General features: G+C 45.6%; 2 protein-coding genes across 3 annotated transcripts; one reads left to right on the top strand and one right to left on the bottom strand.

Annotated features, from left to right (window-relative positions):
- Positions 1-341: 341 nt before the first annotated feature.
- Positions 342-4,432, bottom strand: LOC133150559 (alpha-tectorin-like). The gene is made up of 16 exons (XM_061273186.1): positions 4,319-4,432; positions 4,148-4,245; positions 3,815-4,036; positions 3,662-3,739; positions 3,485-3,590; positions 3,290-3,419; positions 2,964-3,210; positions 2,631-2,884; positions 2,449-2,508; positions 2,171-2,373; positions 1,917-2,051; positions 1,670-1,857; positions 1,390-1,544; positions 1,081-1,326; positions 853-1,006; positions 342-773 (listed from the first exon to the last, which is right to left on the bottom strand). Exons 1-16 carry the CDS (start codon positions 4,371-4,373, stop codon positions 684-686), a joined length of 2,421 nt encoding a protein of 806 aa, XP_061129170.1. The 5' UTR covers positions 4,374-4,432; the 3' UTR covers positions 342-683.
- Positions 4,433-8,578: 4,146 nt separating this feature from the next.
- On the top strand, positions 8,579-13,616 carry LOC133147849 (DNA-binding protein SATB2-like). 2 transcript variants are annotated; one of them, XM_061271357.1, is made up of 11 exons: positions 8,579-8,827; positions 9,249-9,422; positions 9,519-9,698; positions 10,339-10,465; positions 10,527-10,650; positions 10,753-10,855; positions 11,482-11,879; positions 11,940-12,125; positions 12,190-12,327; positions 12,398-12,574; positions 12,926-13,616. In XM_061271357.1, exons 1-11 carry the CDS (start codon positions 8,818-8,820, stop codon positions 13,451-13,453), a joined length of 2,145 nt encoding a protein of 714 aa, XP_061127341.1. In that variant the 5' UTR covers positions 8,579-8,817; the 3' UTR covers positions 13,454-13,616. The 2 variants fall into 2 exon arrangements, with proteins under 2 accessions (XP_061127341.1, XP_061127340.1); XM_061271356.1 differs by having other exon boundaries at positions 9,516-9,698.
- The last annotated feature ends 7,907 nt before the right edge of the window (positions 13,617-21,523 follow it).

Below are 21,523 nucleotides of genomic sequence, written 5' to 3'. Positions count from 1 at the left end.
TGTTAGCAAAATAACGCGGCTGAGCCCCAGGCTCCATTGACTTAATTGGTGTTTTTCTTATCGTCATTATAAAAACGAGACAACCTGTACATTAACATAATTAAGATTCCATTACATTACAAATGTCATTGTTACATTAATATTCCATTATTTCTGCGCATTTTTGTTGTTGGTCACTTTCCTCTGTAACCAAAGAAACAACAGTAAACACTAAATAGAACTAAAATTGTATTAGTGTCTGTGTGGTGAAGTGGGTCTATTTTCACATGTCGTTAACTTTTCACTCTCTCTTTGCGGCTTTCTGATGTTGCCTTGCCATCCGCAGAGTTTACCGTTTGGGTCAGAAGGAAACCACGTTTCAATCACCATATCCTTTTATTACAATAAGTATTATGAATGTCTTTATGTCAATTGAGCCATCCATTTTTAGTGGTAAATATTTTGTCCCTAATCCCCAAAGCCACTCCAGGTCATTTGTAACATCTCAGGGTGTGGGGCCATCAAAGCATGTTTAGTAACTTGAAGACGGACGGACCCTTGATCACCCGAGAATACAAAATATACTATTAATGCCTGTTTGCTATTAGTGTCAAAGTGTTTTCCCCTCAAACAACGGTTTCATCTCTTCACATATGACAAATTTGCAAAGAAATTGCCAATGAGAGCCGTTCTCCAGCATGTATCTATTGCCTCCACTCCATTGAGATTAAGTCACCGGCAACGTTTTCATAGGAGTTCTTCAAGGCTCTGCGGCGTCGGCGCTGGCTGCAGTCCTGCTTGGACGGGAGAAAAAAAAAAGGTTTCTCGTATTGTTTCCCGCAGAACAGTGTTCAGTACGTGCTGGCGACTCACCGGTTTGCAGATCGGCATTGCGCACAGTTTCTCATTGCAATGCAGGTAGAAACCCAAGCTGTCCACAAATTGGAACATTCGGAACGTGAAGGAGCTCTCGTTCCCCTCTCCGTTGCTATTTATCTCCACCGTGTCGTCTTTGGGGTTCGGACAGCTGGCCAGAAACGAGAAATGTCGTTGGACAAGGTGTTGGCAAACCCGCCTTAACGCGAAACCAGTGGCGGTCACCCGTCAATGATGAGGTCGTATCTGGCAGTGTCGTTGGGCATCGGTTGTTGTGTCACCCAGCAGGAATCGGTCACTAGTTTCACCAGACTTCCATTCAGCCCGTCTGCCTTGAGGTCGATCCAAATCTGCTGGTTGAGCTCTAAGTCTGTGTCGGGATCCAGCGGTTGCGTGAGCCCACTGTCTGCGAACGCTTCCAGCACCAACGTGTAGTTCTGGTTCTGCGATGTCAGATGACGCATCACGGCGCTACGAAACGTACAAGTGGTGAGCAGGTGATTGCGCAAACAGCGGACATGACGCTCCGCTTACCCGCTTGTGACATGTAAGGACAAGTCTTTGGTTTCTGGCTGCTTGTACGTACAGGTGAAGTCCACCTCCAGCATGCCGGTGCGCGTGATAATGGAATCGGTCACAGGGTGACCCAGTAAAATTCTGTTTTTCAAAACCACAAAGCTGTTGTTCCTCTGTCGGGAGCAAAAACGTTTCATTAGCTGTAAATGCCAAGTACTCGTTCGTAATTTTCCATAATTTCCGGATCGATCGATTCAGCGTCTCAACCAGTGACCCGACCCGAGTGTTGCCGACTCACCTCGGTTTCCGTCCCACACGTGTTGCTCGAGTCAAAACTGAAGGTCACCAAGTGTGTCTCGCTGTCCCTTTGACCTGTGCAGTTCTCGTTGTTCAGATGCAAGGTGGTGTAGTCGATGCCATTGTCCTCGAGCAGGCAGCCAATCAGCGAGATGGATCCTCTGCCCTCTTGGCAGACGGGAGGGTCACCTGAACAAAACAAAAAAAAGTGTCAGCCAGTGCAGGTAAGGAAGGGAAGCAACGCTTACCATAAGCGTCTCTCGACTTGTACTCTGAGGCATAGATGGCTCGGCAGAGGCAGGCGGTTCTTTTCAGGGGGGAATCGCCGCAGAACTCGTTGGCGCTGCAATTGTGGTTCTGACAGTACGCCTGATTGGTAGAAGCTGTGGGCGCACACGTTTCGTTTCAAATGCGATTTATTTATTGTTTTTGAAATATTTTTTGAGGAAGTCCTTTCTTGTTAGGGTTTCTTTGGTCAGATCGTAAACAACAGATGACTTACGGCAGCCCACGGAACCCCTCCAGTCTCCCAGGTCAATGTCGTACTGCTGCTTGCAGACGCGTGCGTACGCCTCGAAGAACTGGCAATTGAGATTGTCCTTCATGGGGTAGTCACTCAGCGTGGCGTTGCACGTCTGCACGTGCGGCGCCACCGGCACTTTGGAGTGGCAGGGGGTGAAAGGCTCCGCCTCCAGCAGGGCGCAACTGCGCGTGTACAAGACAGACGGGAGGACGGTGAGAGAAGCGGAACAGCGTCGTCTCGGAAACGAGGGCGCTTACCGTTGGAATCCCAATGTGCTGTCCACCATTAAATCGTTCGCTTGGGGCATCGTTTCACATCTGGGGGAGACAAAGGCGGAAGTACAGTAGCACCAATTAGAGCCATCAAATTGAAATTAAGAAGCAAAACATGTTAGAGCGTTTGGTTTGGTGCGCCGCGGCACCTTGAGCGATGCGCCTACCCGGGTTCGCTTCGGCTATCCGAGGTGGGAGTTGCGGAATATGTGGGATCGCTTGGGTTTCCACATAAACCCATCAGAGTCCCGCCGTCAGGCACTGTAATGTACGCAGTCGAGCCGTCAAAGAAAATGGAAATATTGACGGGCGAGATGTTGCCGCTGGGAATCTCCAAAGTGACCCCAGCCTCGCTCCTGGAGAGTTGCACCCCCTGGACGTCGGTGGGCATGCTCTCCAGCATTTGGATTTCGCCGTTGACCTACATTACCAAAAAAAACAGCAAACCATTCATGGTTTCATCACAAATTGAAACACAGAATCGATTCGCTTCTCCTTACCTGAACTTTGCCGCTCGTCTCAAGAGAAATGGTAGCATTGGATGACGACAACACCAGATCCAGACGCTCCAAGAAAGTCTTGGTCTGACTGCGGCGATCTTTGAAAGTCGCCAGCAGTACAAAGTCGCTCCCAGTGGCCGGCTCCAGCAGGCTGTACATGCAGCGGTCCGTAATGGACGACACTTGGCCGAAGAACTGGATCACTTGACCGCCGCTCACCGTGCACACGCGGTACATAGGCTGGCACCTGCATCAGATGGAACCCGGGCCTCGAAAAACACATTTAGCAAGTTCACACCGAGGCCCACATGGGACTAGTTATTTACGTGTTATCGGCAGCGCAAGTCTCCTTGGATCCACAAGCGGGCACAGTCATGATTTCACCCTGAGCGCTGCACGTGTGGTCGGAACAGTTTTCTGAGATGATCCTATCTGAAGCCGGAAAAACCACCTGTCCTGCAGATTCAAAGAAAGGGCTCCGTTTTCTATCCATCATTAGTGTGAACCTTTCTCACACGTACCCATTATCCTGCAGCCGCTGAGGTCCAAGTACTTGGTTGCCTCTCCCTCCGCTTGGGTGAAGGTGGTGTTGAAACCGCCGATAGCATCAAGTGATGACCGGACCACCTGCGTCAAGGCCAGTGGACAATGTTATTCTCAAAACACGTCGACCGTTGGACGAGCTAACGCATACTTACGACATTTGGTTGCCCGTACGACATCAGCTGCACGCTCAAGGCCGTTTGGGATCCAAAGCTCAGAAACATAACGGTCATCTGGGAACATAGTGAGATCAAATAGAAAATGTCAAGAGCTTAGCCGTGGTTAATGTTGCACATCAGATGACTCACGTTCAGTTGGCTGTCGGTGGAGAAAGTGATTTTCCAAAAGCAGGGCGGGCTGCTGCTGGCGAGCTGAGGCAGCGCTGTCTGGACTGATATTTGGAGATCACTGGGGACATTCCCCGACTCGGTCGCAACGGTGAACGCATCCGCACCGGAGATTTCGATGCACTCTGGGTTTGTTGGACCAGTCATAAAGCAGAATTGAGTGAAGTCGTTGGCCTGGGTTATCTGGAAGGAGGGAAAACATCATGAGCGAGTAGCACAAATTCAAGATATATATATATATATATATATTTTTTTGTAGATTGGACCATAATGTTGCACCTAACTACTACTCACGTTTAATGAACCATCTTGCATTTTCCCAAAAATGTTAATAGGACAACTAGCCAAATCGATAGACTGCGTGTCCGTCGGAGCCAAGTGGCTGCAGACAACTGGAGGGAAAAAAAAAAAGTCCTCATCCAGGTTGGACCTTTTTTGGTTAATAAAATGTGAAAGTTGGCTCACCTGCCAGCATGAGAAACAACGCGTTGGTCTTCATCACTGAAACGTCAAGCATCATGATATGCTCTGAGGAAAAGATGCGCTTGAGCCCAAGTCTCGTCCGATTCCTGCTCGGAGTTTATGGCTTTCTCCTTTTATGCACACTTGATGATGCCCCCCCCCCCCCCCCCCCTCCAAATTACAGAGAACTGAACACATTCTCAGACTATTCCAACCTCCCAAACTGGTTTTGCAAAAATGCATAGATGACATGAAAAAAAAAAAGGTCTCACCCATGGTGAGAAAAATGACATTGGCTGTAAGACTCTTGAAATTTACTTAATCGACAGAAAGTGGCAAACGTTGAAGAAATGTAACCACTGGGTTTCCAAACCACAATAATATTAACATATTACACCACTTTAGAATTATTATTTTTTTCTTTCAATGTACTTCATGCGGTGGCGCACTGGGTAGCACATCCGCCTCACCGTTAGGAGGGTGCGGGTTCGATTCCACCGATTCCGGCCCTCCCTGTGTGGAGTTTGCATGTTCTCCCCGGGCCCGCGTGGGTTTTCTCCGGGCACTCCGGTTTCCTCCCACATCCCAAGAAAATGCTTGGTAGGCCGATTGAAGACTCCAAAGTGTCCTTAGGTGTGAGTGCGAGTGTGAATGGTTGTTTGTCTCAGTGTGCCCTGCGATCGTCTGGCAACCGGTTCAGGGTGTCCCCCGCCTACTGCCCGATGACGGCTGGGATAGGCTCCAGCAATCCCGAGACCCCCGTGGGGACTAAGCGGTTCAGAAGATGGATGGATGGATGTACTTCATGCACTAATTCATAGGTGTCAAACCCAAGGCCCCGGGGCCAGATACAGCCTGTCACATCATTTTAGGTGGCCCACATAGACAGACCAAAAATAAATCCAAAGATTTGGTTGCAACCACTTCGAGGTTTTGCCTGACTTTTGCTTTGGCTCATTATCTTCATGCTTTTTTCATAATCTCTAAGAAATAGCTTCCGAATCCGTGTAACCAATTGGAAATAAAAGCTCTTGTCTCACTTTTGGTGACAAACCCAAAAATGTCTGTCGACAGCATAAAAATTAGGGATCGGCCGATACTTCTGAAGGCGTAAACGGAACTTTGAGAAATATTTCCATAATAAGCGCTGAAGGGTTGGGGCACTTTGAAACAGGTTTTGACCACAAAACAGACGCAAACCGTGCTTGTTTAATAACAGTGGCGGCACCGTTCAAAACTGCAAAAATGATAACAATGTTACTCCAGGCTGAATTTGTGAAAAAATAACAAGTGGGTGTCCGCCCCCCTCAAAAAAAGTTAACAATCCAGTTTTCACCCATATGCTGTGAAGATGCTTTCTCCCAGGCGAACGCTTCCGAAGCTCGTTTGGCGTGTGAAAGTCGATGATGCTTAATTATCAAGTGCTGAGTCTTTGACTCGGGTGTCGTAATTGGTCTAGATGACCACATATTGACAACCACACACACACACATGATAAACACAAGGTGTGCATAATATTTAACCCAGATTTGAAATCATTTTGCCTTGTTTTGACATCGTATGCTATTTGTGTGCAGTATAACAGCTGAATATTTTTTTTCTTTTCGATTGTTCTGGTCGTCACCAGGTTGAATGCATCCTCACTGGGGTTTAGGTCTGTGGGTGGACCAATTCCTTTCTTGCCTCTAATGATCTTGAAGATGAAGCTGCCAACAGTTGCATTATTCATTGCATCGATACCTTCCAAGGTGAGTATGGGAAGTTAAATACCGTTTTTTTCCATGTATAATGGGCAAAATTTAACTAATTTATTGTCCTAAAATCTGGGGTGCGCATTATACATGGGTATATATATATATTATTTTTTTTAATTTTTTTATCCGGATATGATATGGAGGCCGCCATTACAGATGCGCTTTATTCTCTGGTGTTCACTTCAAACACGCTCCATACGAACACAATGCTCTCGTATCAGACGCTTGCTCGATCACCTGCTCGTTTGCTGTCACAATGTACCCTGCACAAATCCGAAACATTTCTTCGCTATCAAGTTTGCTAGCGCATGCGCAGTGATACTGACCGGCAGAATAACATCCGGTTGTTCCCAAAGACGATCTTTTTTCTGAAATAATTTTACATTTATGGACTGAAGTAGGAGTCAAAATTTGGGTGCGTATTATACATGGGTATAGGCTTTTTTCCAGCATCAACATGCCATTTTTAGGGTGTGTATTATACATGGGGGCGCATTATACATGGAAAAAAAACGGTAATTGGTATGATGAACCTAGAAGGAATGGGTGTGTGAGCCCAACCCAAACAAACAAAAAAAAAAAGGTTTCGTGTCACCACTGGATTTTTAACGCCCAATGTAAAACTGCAAAAATGACACCAATGTTACCCAAGGCGGTAAATTGTGACAGATGTAGTAAGTGGTTATCTCCTGAAAAACGTTGATCATCCGGTTTAACGTACCCAACCCTCTTCATTTTACCGCAAATATGTTGCAAAGGTGCGTTTTCTGAGGCGTGCTCTCGGAACTTGTGAGAAAATAACCCAACGGTCAAATGATCACGACTCGAAAAGATGTTGCTTGGATGGCAGCCAAACCTGGACATGAATGGTTCACACGTGCCAGTGAGCCATGTCACGGACGCCCACCCCATCACAAACGGCGGCTGAGAACAATCCAGACGAGCCTCTTACTCTTTGGGTCCAGAATTTCCCAGAACAATTTGAAATGTGGCCTGCGCTTTGACGCTTCTCAGATGAGCCCCGAGAAACCGGCGGCATTTTTAACCTGTTGATGCGTTCCTCCAGGTTTGACTTGCTCCAAACTGTTTCCTGACAAACATTTTCCGAGGTGTTTCTGATCCCACGTGGGAAAAACCTTTTCACGAGGATTTAAAAGCGAGGCAGTGTTGCAAACTAGAAGTTCTTAGTATGGCTTCAAAATAAAATTAGGATTCAAAATTCGCGGCAAGGATTGAAAGTCAGATTTGAAAATAGGATTGGGTTTTCCAAGTTTGGTTTTAAATTTGGATTTTTCAGATGGTTTTGTCCACTATAACCAAGAAGCAGCACTGGGACGTCTGCTTTGAAGGAATATTATTTTATTATGCACCGAAGGAGGATAGACCTATGCAGGCTATGTATTTGCATCTGTATGTCCAGTTTCGGAATCTCAGCCACATTTGAGAACATTTGAATGGGTAAACAATTCACAAAATTAACTGGAAATCAAATCAAGTCTAAATAATCTGTGTTATTTTTGAAAATGTTACAATTATTTTCCAATTTCCTGGAGCACCTGCAATACCGCCACGGATCACTAGAGGGCTGCGGGCAACCGGTTGATAATCCCTAATTTAGGGTTTCAAAGACATTTCACAGTAAGGTCAGACTTTCTCTTAACGGTCTGAAAACTTGATCTTCCACTTCACACATGCTCTCACCTTTATTTGTCGTAAAGTTTGTGTTTGTAATAAAGGTTTTAAACTAGTGCTCCCCTTACTCGGTTTATTGTGATTCTACATCAGACTAAGTTTTATTCACAGTCTATGCACAAAACGAATAAATTCCAAACAAACTTTTTTACTGCCACTGTAGTCGAGCCAACAATCACCGCTCGGGAAATATTGCACTCGAACCAAATAACACTTTTGAATGGTGCTGTTCCCCTTGCGACCGCTAGATGTCGTCATTTAACATGTTTGCGTCTCAATAAAATTGACAAGACTCATCTGAATTGTTTTCAGCAATTGTACGGATTGATTTGGGATTATTTCACCAGCCATATGTTTTAAATGTAACTGAACACATTACAGCGGTCAGATAATCACCCCCAATCAAGTTCAAACAGCGGGTACAAGGTTTTTACAAAGCTTCAATACACGTCAAAATATCACCAACGCGTTCGCACCACAAGATGGCGCGAGAGACAAAAAAGAAAGTTAACACACTGTTCCGACGATTTCTAATTATACTGTACATGCAAGAAAAAAAAGGTGGGAAACGTACACATACGCGGTAAGATTTAAAAAGTACTGCTTATTGATTAAAAGTTTCAAAATTAAATTCTGGAATGTGTCAAAGTAAAGCTACATTTTTATTTTCAACCATATGAAGTTTTGATCACTTGGGGGTGCAAACAAAAGAGTTTTCCTCTTTTATTAACTTGAGGAAAATAAATACTCAAAGTAGAGATGGCTGAAAAATCTGCATGATGACAATATTTATGCTTCATTAGAGCCGAATGAAGACGCTGAGGGCCACGATGCGCCCGATCCGGTCCCCCTCCCTCCCACTCGAGTCGACTCGGCCGGCCGACTGGCCTCCTTTGCTTGCTCTCATCTGAAGCCGCAGCACTTGCGCACTTGTCACTGCTTGCGTTCACATCTCGCAAGGCGCCGCCGAGCTTGCCAAGCAAAAGTTGGCTGTGGGATCGGACGGAGCGGCGCAACTTTCCCAATGGACGGACTGACTTTAAACTGGCAGGCAGCATGATGAAAAGTAAGTTCTTGTTAATGCATGCGAACAAATTGTGTCATTGCACGTTTGTGTTTACCGCGTGGCTGCTAGAATTACAATTAACGCTCTCCGCAAAGTCCCTTTACAATTTGGAAATATTCATGTAGCAAAGTTTAAAATATATATATACATTTTATTAATGCAAGTTTTATTATAGTATTTTCTATTTTTGGAGGGGTATTGGGTTAAAGATTTTGTACAATTATAAATTTGTGGACACTGCATAATGACCTGATTAAATAATTGAATTGATTAATTTATATTGCGATTAATTTATTGCTATAAAAATGCACTAATGAACATGAATTTGCATGTGTTGAAAATTCTGAAACTCATCCGCCTATAACAGGAGTCATCAACATGAATGACAAACTCCTCTTTATTGACACTTGATGTTCCTCAGGTTCTTTGCCAGGTGGAGCAAGGGGACCGGAGAGCCATCAGAACAGTCCAGAGGAAGGCAGTGGCGTCGGTAGCACCCCCCCGAGCGGACCCCCGCTGTGCAAGATGAACCTTCGGGAGCTCAACGACACCCCCCAAACTCAGCTTTATCGAGACACACCGTTGAGGCCGGGAGGTGAGACTGCAACCCAGGCTAAACTTAGCTTGACCTCATTTGTCAATTAGCAATTAGCCAAGACGTTTGGTGTCATTCGGACCTTTTGTGTAGCAGGCGTGACCATCCCGGTCTACTGCGTTGTGGAGCACGCAGACGTGGCGAGCGACGGCAGGCAGCACGCTCGCCGTCACGCCGAGTTTGTGCTGATCCCGAAAGATGTCCCCTTCACACAACTGGTGGAGACGGCGCTCATGTCGTTGGGCTACTCGCAGGGCTCGGCTGTCCAGGCCCGAGGTGCGTGTATTTCCGTCGTTGGTAACCTCCTAAAATATCTCGTGGGATGTTTCAAATGTTTTTGGTAATTCATGACTGAGTAGTGAATTATTAAGAGCGACAATGAATAGATTGGAGCTGTTTTCCAGCTGGGTGGCTCCACCACAGCAGCGCAATGAGTGCCAGGAGGTTTACACAATAGAGGCCCATGACTCCATCTTGGATTTTTTTGTCGTTGTCTTTTTATGAAGCCATTCCTGGCCTCTCGGCAACCCTCCTCCGTCCAACCTTACCCTTTTCTTTTCACAGTATTCTTTTTCCGTGTTTGGCATCATCCCAACACCGCTCCACAATTGTGGTTGCAACCAATATGACACGACTTTTTTTTTTTTTTTCCATCCCTTGATTCTATTTTATTTGGCATGACTTTGTCTCATTGAAGTATTTTTAAAGCGGGCCGGGGGTTCTTTGATTAGACTGCCTGTTTATTCTGAACATGCGGGATTCCAGCGCAAACACTTACTGACATCAAATTGAGTCTTTTCCTCACCCAACATGAGCAAAGTTCTTCGTTTGGACTTGTGGTCCACAATGAGGGTCACAGCCAAGCTCATCGTCATGCTTTCGTTTGTCTATATCGGAAGGTGTGTGTGTTTTCCAGGTGTCATCAAAGTGGGCCGGTGGAAGCCGATGCCCGTCCACAACCTGACAGATGCTCCAGAAGCCACGGTGGCAGACATGCTGCTGGATGTTTACCACATGGTCACGCTACGGATCCTGCTGCACAGGTACTTCAGTCCGGACTCTGTGATCTGAAGAAAAAAAAAGTCAGTCTTATTTTGTTTGCAGTTTCGCCCGGCTGGAGGAGCTTCCCTCTGAACAGTGGACGCATGCCACAGTGAGGAAGGCCCTCAAAGAGATTCTCAGAGAGACCAACCACCACGCTCTGCCCGAGGAGTGTCCGCTCTCCCAGGTAGATAGAACTAACACACACTCACACACACTCTTTATTTGCAATATTGGAAACTCTGCACTCATACTGTCCTCAACTTTGCTCAATGTTGTCTCTCCCCAGAATCTGATTTCTACCATGGTCAACAGTTCCTACTCTGCCAACATGTCCGTGTCCAAATGCCAAGAGTTTGGACGCTGGTACAAACATTACAAACGCACTCAAGGTGACAACTCCCATGCATTTGCTTCAAATCTGCATTCTTATGTGTGCGTGATCTAAAGCGTCGAGCCCTTGTGCCAGTGACGGCTCATGGTCGGATGGAACCGTCGTCACACATGGTTCGCATTAATGTCACCCTTAATAGATATGCCATAGTCGAGGAACCAGTGCAGCAACCCCGCTCTGTACACACACACACACACACACACACACAACATGCTGAGGGTACAAATCTGACGCTCTGCCAAACCTCAGTCCCATTTTTATTCTCCTAATAGCCCACGTGACCCTCAACCCAACACCAGCGTAACAAGAAACACATTGGCTCCAGTGAGGACGAGTCATCAAAATCCACAAGAACTGAAAAGGACTTTCCACCAGTCAGATACTTGACCGAGTGGAGGCAGCGAGCAGAGCTGGAGGTGGTGCAAATATAGATGCTGAGCTTTTTCTTTAGGTTGAGCAGATTGCTTAGGCTTGGAAATCAGAAGGAGAGTCGACTGACGAGAACGAGAGGAAAACCTGAGAGGCGCTTGATAGGTGGAATGAAGCCAGACGAGTGTTTTTTCCGTGACTTTGTTTGGCTTTGAAATAAAAAGCCTAAAAATATTCTGTTGTGTGTTTCCACAGCGGAGCGAGATTGGGAGCCAAATACGCTGGACAAGCGTCTTCCTTCTCTTTTCCCTCACCTGGGTGCTGCCGGATGCTTCCCCAATCAGCTCATGGAGGAGCACAACTCCAGCCTGCCGCATTTCAGCGATCCTTCGCCCAGCCCCCCTTTGCACGGCGGTCTCCCACCGCTCATGCGCCATCAACTCGCCGTGGCGCACCTCATCGGCCGACAACTGGCCGTCAACCGCCTGCTGTGTCGCCAGCCCGCGTGCGCCAACCGCCCGCCGTGCAAAGGCCCGGCGGAGCCCACGGGAGCCGAAGTGTCCGCCGACATCTACCGTCGAGTTCGGAGCGAGCTCAAGAGAGCCAGCGTCTCTCAAGCTGTCTTTGCCCGGGTGGCCTTCAACCGCACGCAGGTAAACTCACCCAACGTAAATCCGACCGAGATCATCCCATAACGAGTCGTCACCGGGCAGGGCTTGCTCTCGGAGATCCTGCGCAAGGAGGAAGACCCTCGCTCGGCTTCCCAGTCACTCATTGTCAACCTCAAGGCCATGCAGGCTTTCCTGGCTCTTCCCGAAGGAGAACGAGACCGCATCTACCAGGCGGAGCGAGAGAGGAACACTCCGGCAAACCACAACAACGCTCACAAACACGCACAGGTACACGTGTGAAAATAGTTTGGTCATGTGACACGACTGCTTCAATTTTAGTTCCTGTCTGCAGACTAAATGCCACGCGGAAACTCCCGTTAAGACGCTTGAGAACATCACGTCGAGGATTTACGAGGAGATCCAACAAGAGATGAAGAGGGCCAAGGTTTCCCAATGTCTGTTCGCCAAAGTCTCGGCCAACAAGAGCCAAGTAAGCCGCGCTTTCCGTTCCCCGCAATTAGCTTTGTTGCACGACCGGCAACGAGAACCTATTTTGTCAGGGTTGGCTGTGTGAACTCCTCCGATGGAAAGAGAGCCCGAGCCAAGAGAACCGCACGCTGTTGGAGAACCTGGGCACCATCCGGAGGTTTCTGTCCATCCCGCAGGCCGAGCGCGATCGCGTTTATGAGGAGGAGGCCAGGCAGCAGCACGGTGGCCCGCGCATCCCTGAACATCAGGTGTGTCCAGCTATAGAACCAAGCCAAACCAAAATAGTTTCTTGTCTTTGTTTTCGTCTGGCAAGTCATTGAAAAAAAAAAAAGACACGCTCGCTCAATGAGCCCCCGCTCGGCAGTCTCCGCAAAATATTTGCCAGTCAGTCTCCACCTCCGTATCATTCCAAAGGCAGCCAGCCTGTAATTTCATTTTTGGACGGCGAAAGAAAGAGAGAAAGGAATTGCCATTATCTCTATTTAGGTCTGTCCAGTCTGTTTGATGGCCCACGAGTTTTTGGTTTTGGGAGTGCGGGCCGCCCCACCCCAGTCTCCAAACGTGCACGCTGAAGCTGTGATTTTTTTTATTTTTTTCAGGGACCACCACTGCCATCTCTGAGAGCTCTATCGCCTCTTCACGTGCACCCGCAGCCGACAGCTTCACCTCTCGTCAGTGGGTCGGAAAGCGGGCCTCAGCACGGAAGGAGCCCGAGCCTCGGAGAAGCCAAAAATTCCCGAATCTCCTTGGAGGCGTTGGGGATCTTGCAGAGCTTCATCGGCGACGTGGGGCTTTACCCGGACCAGGAGGCCATCCACACCCTGTCAGCCCAACTGGACCTGCCTCAGCACACTATTGTCAAGTTCTTTCAGAACCAACGCTTCAACTTCAAGCGACACAATTCCAGGGAGTCGGGCCCCGAAGACGACGACCGGGAGCGTCACTCCGATGAGGGGCGAGAACAGAAATCCGTGGACTCGAGTGAAGATGAAAGAGGTTCAGCGTGCGCATCTGCAACTGAGGGAGAGCCAGAGACAGATCGAGAAACGGGAAGCGGGTCAGCACCGTCGTCCTTGTCTCCGTATAGCAACACGGACAGCCCAAATTCTGCAGGGCAGCGGAGATGACGGCGGGAGAAAAACTGACCAAACAACCGTGAGATTTTAAATCCCGAGTTGTGGTTATAATTTACTGTTCCGTCGTTGCTGCAGCAATTGAGAAACTCAATCTAAACGTCACTATTTATTACAACATTTATATTAACTGGAATAAATAAAGATTTACAACGTTCCTCTCCCTCCTCAGACTTTATTTGTAGTTATGAACATTAAGTTTGTCTATTTAGATTGCACATTTTGTCACGCAGAAAATGAATCGTGTGCGATTGACGTGTTTGTGAAGGCTCGTGTGAAATTTGCTCTCATCTAATATTACAACTGCATCAGTGACTGTTGGCACGCTCCGCTTGGCTTTGCACACAGCTGGCTATTAGAGCCGTATGGCAGACCGATAAAGGGTCATTAGACGCGTGTGTGTGTGTGTGTGTGTTTTGGGGTAAGGACGCAGGTGCTCTGCAGCCTGATATTACTCAGGATGCTCGGGGGCGGTGGGCCTTTGGAGGAAGGAGGCTCTCTGTGGAGCTTGCAAACACACCTGTGATCCTCTTTTCACATGCTCAACGTTTTCACTCTCTCACATGTACACAAACACACACCGACATACACAAACCAAAGCGTACCCATGTTGCGCTGCCTCTTACTGACAATTTCTGTTATTTTTTTACCTCAATGCATTTTTTAAATGGCATGATCTGTGTGTGGAGAAATGAGATCCTCACAGATAGCGGAATTTAAACTACATTCAAACTACATTGTCTCTGTATGCTGACTTTAGGTTTATATTTCACGTCTCTGTGTTATTTTATTTCTTTGGTGGTGGCTCTAACATGATGCAGATGAATATTTGAGTAGCAAACTGAGAAATAAACCTCAGTAGAGAAAGTTTATAATTTTATTCTTAAAGATAAAATGTACGTTTAGAGCTTCTCCTACACTTATTGTTTCAACAGAAGGCCAAACACAGTGGCGTTTATGTCATAGAAACTGAAATAAATCATGGCAACAAAAGATGGCCGCTCGTGGCTTCACTTCTTGCGCCTCATTAGCATATCCTATCTTCGTCCTCATACCGGAGCAAACGGGATTGAGCAGGTACACAAAATATAAAATGTTAGAAATAATTGAAACTATGTTATGAGAAATATGTGGGTATCCAATGCAAATAGTTTTTTTTGGGGGGGTGAACTATTTTAGTTTGAGACGTATTGTCATACCGGGGGGGGGGACAAAAAACTACCGGATTCAGCAGGTGCAGGCTCGACCTCTAATTGCCGTTAGTACGACATCGTCGGATTGCCAAGAGTTATTTTTTCCACTTAAAATCTTGATTTTCATTTATCTAACCAAGGAAGTATGTGAATAGAACACTAAAACATTAAATGGACGAGTTTTTGGTATGTTTCTGTTTCTTAGTGACTTATAATAAGCAATCTTTGTATATACTGACGATGCTTTGAGGCTCCATTTGAGCACTTTTTGCTGTTGGCGTAAAGCAAAGAGAAATAATATTTCTATTAAATAATAATATATTTAATAATAAAGCAAATTAAATAATATTTAATGCCTGTATATTGTATTCTTGCAGTATTAACTTTATGTGTAAATCTCCCAGTGTGTTGGTAAACGTGGGCGGTTTTAGAGCCAATAACTGCATTTTCCAGTCATCCACTGACATGCGGCCTTACATTGTTATATTTTGCTAAATGAACTAAATTCTATTCTTCTTTGTGGACTGATTCCCAGGTCGTTTTTTTTTCTTCTTCCTGGAGAAACTTTTGGATTCTAAGCTTGCAAGCTCGCAACAAACTATGATTCCGAAGACCATTATAGGACAACACATGATGCCATCACTGTTGACTTGTTCCTGTCAAGGTAGGATTTGGATTTTTATTTGCTTCTTTAGGATTGACTGAACCTGAACATATTACGGTTTGGGATATTGTTGATATTGTTGGGAAATATTGTTCTCTCATTGCTTTGTATATCTTTAAAGTGTGCTATTCAATTTGAGGTATCTATAAATTTCAAAAGTCAAAGTCAAAGTCAGCTTTATTGTCAATCTCTCCACATGTCACAACACACAAAGAGACCGAAATTACGTTTTTCTCTATCCCAAAGGTGAATTATAACAAAAAAAAGGGGGGAATTTTAAGGTGGATTTGCAAATTGATGCTGCCATTTTTTTGGGCGGGGTCAACTGTCATCTCGCCTATTGTTTTTGTTCAACTAAGAAGAAGAATTGATTGTAGCGTTCCGATGTTGTTCACCAAAAAATGATTGACGAGCACTTTTAAATGGGACAGTTGCACTTAAATGAATGCCTCCCTGAGCTTTGACCTCAGATGATGCTCAATGAGCTGTTGAGGCACTCACTGATTATGTAAGGCGCCACGCTCGCTGAATAATGACGAGCGTACGTAACATATGAGGTAACATTCTGGATTTGAATGGAACGGATGGACGTAGAGGTCATCGGTGCATGCCAACTTGTCTTGGGCGCCACAGCTGCCCAGGCGCCTTATGCAGCTGGCTTTCTGCACCAGTTGCACGCTCGGCTGCAGGAAGCGCCACCAGGTGTCTGAGATTTCACGCCGCCTTCCCTCCTCGGCTGGTTCCCTGCTCAAGGGGCAATTTACAACGGCATTAAAAGACAGCCGGCCTGCTAGCCATCTCTGGCTGGGAATGGTTAGCATTAGCAAGTAGAAAATTTGCATTGCGTCCTGGTTGTCCTGGCTGCATTTGGGACTTGTGGGGTCCACATTGCAAACTAATTAAAAATAAATGGATAAATAAGTAGAAAATAAAGTAAAATGATAAAAATAATAAAAAATATAATGTAAATCTACAAAATACAAACAAAATAGAGATTGTGGGCTCTACACTGAAAACTAAATAAAAATAAATGCATAAAAAATACAAAATAAAATAAATACATAAACTAAACTAAAAAAAACCCCTTATATACCAACCGATAATGTTATAAATGATCACCAGCAGTTATAAAATTGAGTCAAAAATGTAAATGTCAGCTTGTGTGACCTAGAAAAACCGTCAGTTTGGCTTCCAAGCAAGCAGTGCTCCCATTTTTTACTCGTGGTTGCAAAATTGCGTTACAAAGTTCAGGTCTGCACAGGTTTTGTGTGACCTGGTTGTGCCTTTTGTGTTAGCGTTTTTGTTGGAGCGAGCGCTTCAAGGCCGCATGTGGCGTTACCTGAGCCTGTTGCAAAGCTCCGAGCGACTTCATCCAAGCAGTCTTTTTCTTCCCCTCAGCCTTGTTGAGGGGAGCAGTCTCGCGTCTGCCGACACGGGCCCTAATTTCATTAATTATAAAGCAATATGCCGCTGCCGGGTCGAGCCCTTCGGAGAGGGCTTTACCCAGCGCTGGCATCTGTTCCGTACAAACGGCGAGGGAGCGGGAGAAGGAGAGAACAAGGGCAAGGCGCCTCTTGCCAAGGCTGCGGAGTGGCGCTGCGCTCAAAGCGCATATCCCCCACACGCATGTTGTCGCAAGAAATGTTATTTATGAAAAAGAGACATTTCTAACTGTGGAACCATTGCGCAACCATTTTCATTGTTGTCGCCAATTGTTTCAGCTTTGTGGTTTATTTTGCCGCTCCGACACTTGGCGCAAAAATCTCAGTTATTTGTTTCCCCTGGTGGAAATGATCGAGATGCGGAGGTTTCCAAATCTAAAAGCGAAGCTGTTGTTTCATGTCCGCCAGAGCCCAACACTCAATCGGATCTCCACACGAGCCAAGTGCAAAAGCATGTAAGCTAAGTGGAAGCTGTTTATGCACTCATTGTTCATAAATTAGACCCCCCAACACACACACACACGAGTTTTGCTTAGGTGCAATACTAGAAATAGAACAGTGATGAATACGAACAAGCATTTGGTTGTTGTTTTGTTAAAAAATCACTCACAAATGACCACAACACAACCTTTCCTTTCTTCTCACCTGTTTCTTATGACCTTCTCTATAATTATTGATTGTCAATTATTATTCAAACCCGTTACTTTTTTTCCTACCCCAATGAGCAGCGTAAAAAAAAAAAAAACTGTGGTTTAGCCGCTTCATATATCACCCAGCGGCTGTAATGTGATTTTCAGCTCTAATTAGATTTAAGGCACTTAGTGTGTTATAATGATGTTTGTCTCGCCGAGCAACAGACGCCGTCCATCAGCCCAATTAAATATTAAACTGACCTACCGCTGCTTCGTGTGTGTGTGTGTGTGTGTATGTGCAACCTCAGCAGTGCACACACAAACATTAATGCAGACATACAGTAGGTGACCTACATTCTTGTACACAAACAGTGTCAAGAGAGGTGACAAACATGCACTTGTGCATTTGTGTGTGTGTGTTTTTGACAGCGGCTATGCCGGTGCACTGAGCCATGCATCTAATGCAAAATGAGTGTTAGCTTCCTGCCAAATAATGCATGACGGATGCCACATCCCACGACGACATGTCAACCCTGCAGTCGTTGTCACTCTCCCCGATGAAGGATGTTTTATTCCAGATGTCACAAAAAAAAAGTGCAGCTGACTCCAAGGCCAAATTGTTGCAAAGTGAAACAAGTGACAAGTATTTTTTATTTTCTTTTATACTAGACAACTTTATTTCTGGTCACGTCACCTGCACTTGAGAACTTGATGGATTAAAATTCTAGCACGTTTAGCAACTGCGGCAAATAGTCGGGATGGCAATCCAGTACCGACGTTGGTCGCCTCTGACTACACTCTCCCGAATTCCCAGACTTGAGGATGTGCTCTTGTTTCTTTAGCCACTTCCAATGAGTAAGATGAAGAACCCCTCCCTCCTCGCAAAAGTCTGTGAGAAAAACAGACAAATAGAGTTGAGGCAAAGAAGAGTGGAGCAAAAACCGCAGTCATGGTCAGCCAAGCCCACCACGCCTCGGCCGCGTGTTGGTCCAAACCTGTTATTTCTGGCACTGGACGTCCTCAAAGAGATCAGCGTCTTCTGAGAGAGGAATGCAGCAGCTTTAAATAGATCAAATCTAAGCAGTGACGATGGGGAATTACAGAGCTTCAACTTCAGACAACTGTCTGACCGAGGTCAAAGGTTCGATTTCTCAGTGAGAGACACAAAGCTGAGACAGAATCTCTTTTTCAGCAATCCAGCCTTTCTCTCTTCTGCGCTGGAGCCGATCACGATGGAAGTCGATTGCAGATTGTTGTGTTCACCCAACGAGCAAGTGTTCACAGTTCGAAGTTTTTGGAAAACTGGAGGTGGGGATAATGGTCAGGGTGGCCCGTAACACTCCGCCGTGTACTGAGGGGAACCCAAAGTTATCCTGTTGAAAATGCATGGAAGCGAAGTCTTTCATTGCCAGTCTCCCTTCCCCTCCCTTGTGAAATTCTGGACAAAAAAAGAGGGAATAAAATGTTTTGTTTTTTAAATTATTATTTGTTTTATTTGATTTTTTTAATTTATTACTTATTTGATAGCTATGAGACACCAGTTAGTTTTTTTTTTTTTTTTTACCTTTGGCGTAAAAATGGCTGAGACGAGGCATTTTCATTTAAAGTGAAATGCTGCCCTCGTGTGGCAAATTCTGCAACTGCAACGGGTCTTTCTCGCAAGTCACCTGGTCCTCGGGGGTGCGTTGTTTTCTCTCCGTCTCTCTGCACGCCCGATTCAAATGATCTGGGTGGTTTTGCAGCTTCTGTGAAGATTCCAAAGGTTGACAGCTTGGGGGATTTTTTTTATGCAGACATCGGAGTGAAATGTATTTCACGTTCCATTACTTAGCTGTTCCGAAAATTACTCTTCTTTGTAGATCTCTACTTTTGCGTTGCGTCACTGCCAACGCTCCCAGCAAAACACAAATAGCCTGACTGGCTTAAGGAAAGTTGCTATATCGATCAAGTCTTTGTGTAGTTACACTAATTGCCCACACGGTGGCAGTGCTGTGCATTTTATTCTCGTGCAGCGACTAAGTCTTCTATCACTATGCAACATCTTGAGGCCCAGTTTTAGTTCACGTTTCACACCGCTTTACCTCTACGACGGGCAATTAAAGTCCAAATTGTGCAGTTTGCCCCATCATGTAGTTATTTTTTATTGTTTATTCCCAAAGCAACGGGTTGAGTTCATTTAACCGCAAGACAAATGTTTACAGAGGCAAAGAAACTGAGGAAAGAACAAGACGACCTGAAAATTGAGATAAAACCTCAACATAAAAGCATCGACGACTAGAAAAAACAAAGCAGTAAAACGACAAAACATGCAAAAGGGAATAATGGTGACGATTGGTCGATTAAAAAGCAGCTGTGAACATTAAAGTTAAACATGCCGACAGATGTCAAGTTTTCAGTTCATTTGTCGAGAACACAGCCCAAACCTGCATGACTTCTTGTTTGTTCTGTTCCTGGAAAGACTCAATAAGCCTTTTCTTTTTTTCCTTTTCTTTTTTTTCTTGCGGCTGCATAGAAACAGCTCGAGTCCATTTTGCGTGTTCCATGTGGAGCCTTAAAACCCAACTAATTTCAATTTGCAGACTCTCGTGGCACCAGCACGTGTACGTAGTAAACCTGCATTGCGTTGCGCTCACCTCGCCCAGAGGACAATCCAAATTTCAAAGAGGCCCAAGAGAAGTTTGCACGAGACTGTGGGAAGAAGCGGCGCATCGCTGAAACAAACGCCGCCGAAGGCTGCGGGGTTGTCTCGCTCTTTTGCGCTTGTGTGATTGCCTTCCAAGGCATGATTGCGCTTCTCTGCGGGAGTACCAAACCAAATATGTTCAAGTATTTACTTTTTTTTTTTCTTCTCTTCAAAGTAAATACAACCACAGGAAGGCTAGACTTGATTCTCGCGTGCCCGTTGGATTAGCTAAAGGTCATTTCAGTTCGTTAAAAGAAAGCTGTGCACGGAGTTTAAGACGAAAAAAAGTTTTGGGGATTTTGGAATCCCAGCCCATTTCGATCCATATAGCGTTTTTTTTTAGGCAGGGGTGTCAAACAAATTTTTCGTAGTCATAGTTTCCTTCGGAGGGCCATTATGACAGTCAACGCCTTTTATAGTATTGGCTACACAACAAACTGATGAATAACTAGGTTTGAAATCAGAGACGAGTAAAAACTGTTCAAATGGTTTAAAAAGATGAATGCTAATAAAAAAATGCTAGCAATAATTCCATTAAGACAATTTGTAATTTTAGTTTTGACACATGGAAAACGATTTGTATTCGGGGGCCACTTAAAATGATGTGGCGGGCCACACCTGGCCCCCGGGCCTCGGGTTTGACACCTATGCTCTATAGTGCTCGTCTTCATGCTTGCGGAAAGATGGACCTCTTCCTGAGCCGCTCGCCATGTAAACACAAAAGACAAGCATTCACACTAACCATGGCGCATGAAAGACAGTCTTTTTTTTTTTTTTTTTTTTAACTCTCAAACAAAAATCAGTAGCAGCCAATCGAATTCCAAGACCCACTCTTGCACCCAAATCGAACAAATTCAGTCAGCCGTGAAATCACGCTGTCTCTTCTCCCACCATTCTGGCTTTATCATGAATGAGCCACGGCCATTGTCGCCATTATGTCACGGCCGATCCGACTTGTGTACAGTAGAGCAGCCGCTAACGCAACAATGTGAGCGGGCCGAGTAAGCCTCTGCGCTTTTCTCTCTCCCTCTTTCTTATCTGGCTCTTCCGGTCCCGTGTGCGTATCTACTAATCCGCTTTGTCTGCCGGGCGGCCCGGGCCGCTGGTCAAAAAGCGGCCATATATGGAAGCTGCCTGCTTTCCTCGAGTTCTGCTTTTATTTTGCTTTTCCATTACGCCGCTGCTCGTTAACTCCTCACAGTTGGACGTCGGCCGTGACGCGCCGCTGATGAAACGGCAGCGGACGCAGATCTTAAAATGCTGAGGCGAGACTTAGAAAATGTCATCACATCCCTCCAATATTTGCCAATTTACATTTACGATTTGAAACGCCCGACTTGTAGATACCAGAACCGCTACATTTAAGACACGATTAAAGTCACGTTTTGATGCCGTGGCCTTTAATTAACCTGGAAGGGGGATCCTCCCATTTGTGTTCTCTTCTCAAGGT

The sequence above is a fragment of the Syngnathus typhle genome, linkage group LG2 (genome assembly GCF_033458585.1).
Source record: "Syngnathus typhle isolate RoL2023-S1 ecotype Sweden linkage group LG2, RoL_Styp_1.0, whole genome shotgun sequence".
NCBI lineage: Eukaryota > Metazoa > Chordata > Actinopteri > Syngnathiformes > Syngnathidae > Syngnathus > Syngnathus typhle.
This window is presented reverse-complemented; position numbering and strand designations above follow the sequence as displayed.

Bases quoted from the DNA above. Each gene is read 5' to 3' on its own strand.
- LOC133150559 (XM_061273186.1), bottom strand. From the start codon at position 4,373: ATGATGCTTGACGTTTCAGTGATGAAGACCAACGCGTTGTTTCTCATG. The intron at 3,420-3,484 runs GTACGTGTGAGA...TTGAATCTGCAG, and splicing joins CAGCGGCTGCAGGATAATGG to GACAGGTGGTTTTTCCGGCT. The intron at 1,007-1,080 runs GTGACCGCCACT...GTTTCTGGCCAG, and splicing joins TACGACCTCATCATTGACGG to CTGTCCGAACCCCAAAGACG.
- LOC133147849 (XM_061271356.1), top strand. The intron at 9,699-10,338 runs GTGCGTGTATTT...TGTGTTTTCCAG, and splicing joins CTCGGCTGTCCAGGCCCGAG to GTGTCATCAAAGTGGGCCGG. The intron at 11,880-11,939 runs GTAAACTCACCC...GTCACCGGGCAG, and splicing joins TGGCCTTCAACCGCACGCAG to GGCTTGCTCTCGGAGATCCT.